The following is a 7,128-nucleotide window of genomic DNA, read 5'->3' as shown; positions in this document are numbered from 1 at the left end:
AAACAAAAAGTACAGATATTTTATTTACTTCCAACTGATATTAGATTTGTATGTCTTTATTGAATAAAGATATTTTTTAGAACTTAAATTTTATGTTATTTACAACAAAATATACAAGGCAAGGTTAAAATGTCACATGTCCATTACAAAAGTGCACAGCAGATGCTACTGGGTGTCCAGCAAGGTCCGTTCACTCACATCCAACTTGACACAGAGCTTGTTTCCTTCGGACCCTGTTAAACAATAAGGGCAAAAAAATTTACTTTCTAGGTTTGAAAATGCATATTTACATAGAAAAGACTGAATTGAGCTGTAATCATGAATAGTATTTGAAAACATCCACTTGAAACCAGAGTTAAGAGAAAGGATGGCTACTGGGTTTTAATACTGTTTGTCAAAATACGTATTTTCTTCTCTCTCTGGAAGTTCTCACCTCTCCCATTCCTAACTGCTAAATACAGTTTTCTTAACAGCAATTTTCTGCTCTGGAAATGGTAGTGGAGCGATGTTTTTTCAGGTGGATTTCTTTCCTTCCTCTGCTAGGAATGCTTCTCCCCTTCTCAGCTGTCCATTTCCTTGCATCCTGTCTGACGGACTTCCAAGGGACTAGCTGCACATTGTATCAGAGTTTTTCGGCTCTTATCCTTCGACCTTGCTCCCTTACACATGCTGCCACCGAACACATCCAGTGATCCAGCACGTATCCGCGCTGGTACGTGTAGCAGGAAATACCTCCGAGATACCAATCTCAAGAGTGGAAGCAGACGGACATCCCTGCTAATTACAATTTTCCCATTTCTCCCATCGCAGTTTTCTCTGCCAAAGGAGCAGTGCTCAAAACATAACTTCCAGGATGCTCAGTTTTCCCTTTAAGTGATGACTGACATGAAGTATTTTTCTGTTCTTCACTGTAACTTCAAACACATTTTGGCATGAAGCAGCTCAAAAAGGACTAGTCTCTGCTGAACAGAGAGGACAGGATTGATTCCCCCCCCGCAATATAACAGATAGCTAAGTAAGAACTAGTCATTACTTTTAAACTTCCCCATTACAATTTTTAGGAGGAAAAAATTCTCTTTCCAAATGGCTTCACAGTCTGTTTGCAGTGATTTCGGGGAAAACATTTTTCAGGGCTCTAGATGAAAACCACTGCCACTCCTCCATCCATACCCTCTCCATCTTGCATTTCCCTTCTCAGCCTTGGTCCCACTGCTGAACATCACAGATGCAGCACTTTGTTCTGTGTTGCTCTCTGTACATCCAAAATAGGAAAATAGCTGAAGTTTCTAGGTGAAATATTTTTCTTCCTTTCCCCTACTGACATTTGGGCCAGTGATTCCCTTGCTCTGTTCCCACCAGCTTCAGTCACAGGGAAAGGGGAAGCCCAGCCCTCAACTCTGCTGTTTCACCAGGAGGAATCAGAGCAGGGTTGGGGTTGGAAGATACCTCTGGAGGTCTCTTAGTCTAGACCTCAAGCAGAACCACGTAGAGATGGTTGCCCAGGACCATGTCCAGACAGCTTTTGACTCATCTCCAAGGATGAATACTCCATAGCATCCCCAGGACAACCTGTGACAGTGCTTTGTCACCCTCACAGTGAAAAAGTGTTTCCTGATGTTGAGAGGGAACCTCTTGTGTTTCAGTTTGTGCCTGTTGCCTCTGGTCCAGTTACTGGGCACCAGTGGTTCTATCCTCTTTGTACCATAACCTCAGGGATTTACATACATAAATAAAATCCTCTGAGCTTTCTCTTCTCCAGGCTGAACAGTTCCCACATCTCTCAGCCTCTTCTCATTGGAGAGATGCTCCAGTTCCTTCATCATCCTCATGGCCCTCCACTGGACTCTCTCCAGTATGTCCATGTCTCTCTTGTACTGGGAAGCCCAGTCCTGGACACAACACTTCAGATGTGGCCTCACCAGCACTGAGCAGAAGGGCAGCATCACCTCCTTCAACCTGCTGGAAACACTCCTGATGCAGCCCAGGATATTGTCAGTCTTTTGTTCAACTTTGTGTCTACCAGGACACCCTGGTCCTTTTCTGCAAAGCTGCTTTCCAGCTGCGTAGCCCCCAGCCCATCCTGGGGTTGTTCTTTCCCATGAGCATGACTTTGCACTTCCCTTTTTCAACTTGCTGAGGTTCAGGAGGTTCCTGTCAGCCTGTTTCTCCAGCCTGTTTAGGTCCCTCTGGATGACAGCAGGACCCTCTGGTGTATTAACCAAAACTCTTCCCAGTTTTGTGTCATCATCAGCCTTGCACTCTGTCCCATCATCCAGAGCATTAATGAAGATGTTAAACAGGACTGGAGCCACAACTGACCCCTGGAATACCTCCCTAGTCCTGGCCTGCCTCCAAATAGACTTCATTCCATTGATCACCACCCTTTGGGCCTGACCAGTGCTTTAAATGCCACTTGTTTTTTTCCATCATCAACTGATGAAAGACCAGTGTTCCTATACATATATATATACACACACTATTAGCTGCTGTATCTATTATTGGACACAAAACCAGTTCAGCAGAGTAAAACAGCAAGGCTAAGTCAGGTCTTTTTTTCAGCACACAAGTCTCCAGGCTACTTCCTTGTTCCCTTGGTCAGCTGAGAAACAAAGCTGGGAAACAAGCTCTTTTGCTTGTTTTTAGCTGTCTGAACACTGGCATGAGCAGGGCAGCTACAGAGCTGAAGCACGAAGTAGGTCAAACATGCTGAGCCAGCCTCATTTCAGTGAAAACAATGGAAGGTGTCCTGGCTTGTTCCGATATCTAATATTTGTTTCTGTTTATCATGCAAAACAAATCACTGCTGGCACTTCGCAGTTTTCAGACACAGGGTTCAGGCAACCAACCTTTATTGTTAGTGAGGTGTTTTTTTATTTCTTTGGGTTTTTTTTTTCCTACCTAGCTAACTAGCAAGTATCTCCTGCTTACCATGAAGACCAAACTGTAAAATTGCTATGTAAAACCCTGTGAAGGTTTGATATACATAAGTACAAATATGAGGTGGATCCCATACCTAATGATATGCATTTATATAGCAATTTCTCTTGTGCAAATTCTGTCTCCTTTATCTGGAAAGTTGGAGTTAACATTGCAGTGACCAAATTAGAGGTAATTCACCCTCCTGCCAAACATTCACAAGAAAAATGCTGCAGCTTGACCTGAGCTCTGCATGCAGAATTCCCTTCCTGAATTGGGAAATGCATAAAATAGAGTGGAGACAAATCAGTCAAAGAGAAACGCACAGAGATCCCGACCACTGATTGCTCTGTTGAATTCTACTGAAAGGCAGCTCATACTTGCTGTATGCTAGACAAATGGCCTTGGGCTGATTTGGAAAGAGCTAATTAACCAAAATGTAAGTAACCCAGATTCAAATTCTAGAAAAAACCACAGATTTTCCCCAAAATTTAAAATTATTATTACAAGGGAACAACCAGCCAAAATTCACCAGTGACCAGACTCAATAGCAGCTAGAAAAATTCTGTAGTTCTTAAACAGAGTTAGCACATACCTTACCCAGCTCTGGAAAGAGTTCTAGAATCCCAATGTCCAGCAGAACATAGGTTAACTAAAAGAAAGCAAATAAAACTAAGGACATGTCAAGGCAACACTACTGCTTTTTATTTTTAACTCTGAATCAGAGCCCACTCCTCTGCTACACCAAACATTCACTTCAGGAAATCCTGTGCCAAAAGGCAAGTTTCTCACATGTTATGAGTTACCTGTTTGTTGAGCACTGGTTGCTGCAGTCCATCAAACAGAAGCCTGATGCCTTCATATTTAGCTTCTTCCCCAATGCACTTCCCTATTAAATCTAGACCAAATTCCAAAACCAAAATACACAAGTCACAAGGAAGCACTGCAAGACAGCTATATGAAGCAGTTATGGTAGTCCAGTAATTATCAACAAAAAACCCCAGTTTAAATTAAATAAAGAGTTCAAATTTTACCCATCTCAAATGGTAAATGGAAAAACAAACACACTTTTGGTTCATCCTTTTTTCCTCCCTTTTCTTTGGGGCTGCACACCTAAGTAATTATTACACTTTTTATAATATCAAGGTATTGTCCTAATGCATTGTTTAATAAACCATGAGCTGCTTTTTAAAATTACGTTCTGATTAAATGGGCTTCTCTCTCTCACTCTATACAGTGTAAGGAGAGCTTAGATGTACCTTCTAGCTTCATGGTGTGCCTTTTTTAACCCATTTTTCATCTGGATAAAATAAAAAACACAGGAACATCCTAAAGATGAAGAAATTATGATATTAAGTACATTTCTAAAGCTCTTGATTTCCATCTGCGTGTCTGTACTAATTACTATGCTGCAACCTTAGTCAGCAGCATTTAAGTGACTAAACTGAACTGCTGATTTTTACACCTAGTATTCCGATCAACTCAAACCTCAGCAGCCCAAGTATTACTTGATTTGGGAAGGTAATGTGACTGTATTTGGGTTATATATCTGCTTGAACAATTAACCACACTCATACAGGCTGTCATGAAATAGAGAACCTGGAATGTATCTCATCATTTCTTCAAAAGTCTGCTTTGCCCGCTTCTGTTTATCCTGGAGAGAGCGAGGCTCGGTGTTCTCACAGAACACGGCATCTGCAGCAAAGACACATTGAAAAGAAGGCTTTAGGCAGCTACACATCACTGAGATGTAAATGTGGTTTGGATTGTGGCTTCAAAATTGAGCATCTTTTCTGTATGACCTTGACTGGAAGGGAATTCTAGCCTTGCCAGATCATAGTCTTTTGCTTACATTACCCTGATCAAATCCAGAATACCCCACCCACAGGGAGGTCAATCATCTTTTCACAATTTGTTTCCATTCTTTTATGAATTTTAAAGCACTATCTTATAAATTTGCATCAATTCTACTTTAGGTTAGTTATGATCTCCTAACTCATAATTTCCCTTATGCTTTCAAAAATATAAGCAGTATTTGACACCTTGTGCCAAAAACGCTGTCTGGAACTGACAGAAATTTCAGATTTACCTATGAACAAGAAAGCAAGAACTGCTGTTCATCAGAAATAACAGGAGCTCAGTTTTGGTTTTAGGCTTTGAAAGACTTAGTCCTGTCTTTTTTTGTCTTTCACAAGTTTCCATTTTGGCTTGATAAGAACAGAGCTGCCTTGATACCAGAGCTTCAGCAAGATTGTGGTATTTAAATCAGACCACACTCAGGTGCAGTTGTGTGGTCATTTTTTACATTTTTTTAACCTCTCTCCCCTTCCCTTATTGGAAGGTCAAGAACAGTCGAGCCCTTCCAAAAGCCCACCACAACAAAGGAAACATATAAAAGGAACAGTAAAGGACTGTGATGTAGCACAGAAGTAACTTAAAGACTGCATAAAACATTTGTGCTGTGATACATTAAACAACCTTTAATTTGTTTTTCTTGTTCCTTGCACAGCTTAGGAAGTTACTACTCGTAGTAATTTTTCTGTAATCATCACTAACACACAACATGGCTGACTCAGTATCTTTCCACAACGAGCTTCTGCAGTCTTTTTATAGGTATACTTGATTTTTAAAACTCCACTAGCTTTAGTAAGCTTTGCAAAGTTTAGTACTTGGAAACTTCAAAGAAGGGATTTCAAATAGCAAACTGAAGCAATACTTTCACACCAAAGACAACTGTTACTAACCTCTCAGTAGTGTTATCAGAGAAACCAATCGATGCTCCTCAAATAGTTGTTCTAATTTGTAATGCAAGTAATAGTCTGTGTACAGTTCCAATGTATTTTTGAAGAGAATTCTTCCTCCCATCAAGAGATGATGCAGCCAGTCAGGAATGCGGAAAACTACCCTACCTGCAAAGTTACAGGAACATACATATATGAGGCTCTGGGGATACTCATGACAAAGGAATCATTTATTCACAAGCAAAAAAAAAAAAGAGAAAAGATTGCAAGCAAGCAATATTTTAGTTTTGTTAGTGCAACGCTGAAAAAATTGGTATTCTCCCCAGTGCTTAATAAATACTTCCTTTAGCTACTTTTATTAATTAAACAATGTCCATTCCCAGAGAGTACGAGCAGCCTAGGCACATCTGAGAAATGAGAAGTGGCCTACTCCCATAAGGTCATAATACTGAGATGAAGAAAGAAAAACTCATAACAAAACAACTAAGCAATAATGAATGATAAAAAAAAATACATTTTCACACCATAATAAAGTCTTTACAAAATGACTGTGTCACTAAGTTGTATACTGATAAGCTTGGAAGCGCTGAGCTATTATATATGAGTCCTACAATAGAATTTTATTTCTTACCAAAGAATGTGAACTTCATATTTGGCGTGAAGTACATGAATAATTAAGAGAAATCACTTCTTACCAACATACATTAAGTAGTCATAGACTCCTTCTACAGTCATCATTTCCATGAAGTAATTCTGATTTTGTCGCCTTTCTGTATTCTCAGACCGGTTTGCATTATTCTTGAATAAATCATTAAAAAGCTAAAAATAGAAAAATAAGACTGACATCATTGCATTCAAAGGTAAAAGGATAGCCTTTAGTCCTTTGGGTCGTTTTTTTAAAAAGAAGTAGCTTCTTTCTAGAGCTGTCAAAGGACCAACCACAGGAGTTGATTAGTTTCATTGTTTCTGGGCTTGTTTTTTTGAATTCTTCACTTTCCAATAAAGAGCATGTCACATGTTGCCAAGTTACACAACCAAAATATCTGGGTTCAGAACAAATCAGCAGGGTGTCTGAGACATTAATTCATGAGTCTTTTTGCTCCTGCTACCTTCTTCCAACCTAAATGATTCTGATCCTACAAGACTGAAGTATTCCTAAAAGTTCCTGTTGGCTTCCATTTTGAAATAAATACAATGGTTTCTGGGCAAAATATACAACTTTTTTTACATAGAGAAATACCTTTTCTCCCTGCCAACTTGCTTATTTATAGCAAAAACTTCATAAATCTTTGTAAGTTACTAAAGTTTGGATTTCCTTCCGTTTATATAATTTCTCAATTAATATTCCTTTAGCCTTGTATTTTCCCATGTCATTGCACCCCTCCCTGATCTCTCTATTTCCTTGTCTTTGCTTCTTTCTTAAAAGATATTATAACCCTTGCAATACCCCAAGATGCTCTTCCCTGTACAC

General features: G+C 39.6%; 1 protein-coding gene across 5 annotated transcripts in view; it reads right to left on the bottom strand.

Annotated features, from left to right (window-relative positions):
- Positions 1–40: 40 nt before the first annotated feature.
- SNX14 (sorting nexin 14) overlaps positions 41–7,128 on the bottom strand; it is a 50,733-nt gene continuing 43,645 nt past the window's right edge. For all 5 annotated transcript variants that reach the window (XM_050316559.1, XM_050316557.1, XM_050316556.1 and 2 more), the window contains 6 exons: positions 6,353–6,476; positions 5,661–5,825; positions 4,516–4,611; positions 3,723–3,814; positions 3,512–3,568; positions 41–233 (listed from right to left, as the gene is read on the bottom strand). In XM_050316559.1, the coding sequence (XP_050172516.1) occupies positions 195–233; positions 3,512–3,568; positions 3,723–3,814; positions 4,516–4,611; positions 5,661–5,825; positions 6,353–6,476 (573 nt within the window). In that variant the 3' untranslated portion in view covers positions 41–194. The remainder of the gene's footprint in view (positions 234–3,511; positions 3,569–3,722; positions 3,815–4,515; positions 4,612–5,660; positions 5,826–6,352; positions 6,477–7,128) is intronic.

The sequence above is a fragment of the Myiozetetes cayanensis genome, unplaced genomic scaffold (assembly GCF_022539395.1).
Source record: "Myiozetetes cayanensis isolate MyiCay16 unplaced genomic scaffold, myiCay2020 scf2-11, whole genome shotgun sequence".
NCBI classification, from domain to species: domain Eukaryota; kingdom Metazoa; phylum Chordata; class Aves; order Passeriformes; family Tyrannidae; genus Myiozetetes; species Myiozetetes cayanensis.
This window is presented reverse-complemented; position numbering and strand designations above follow the sequence as displayed.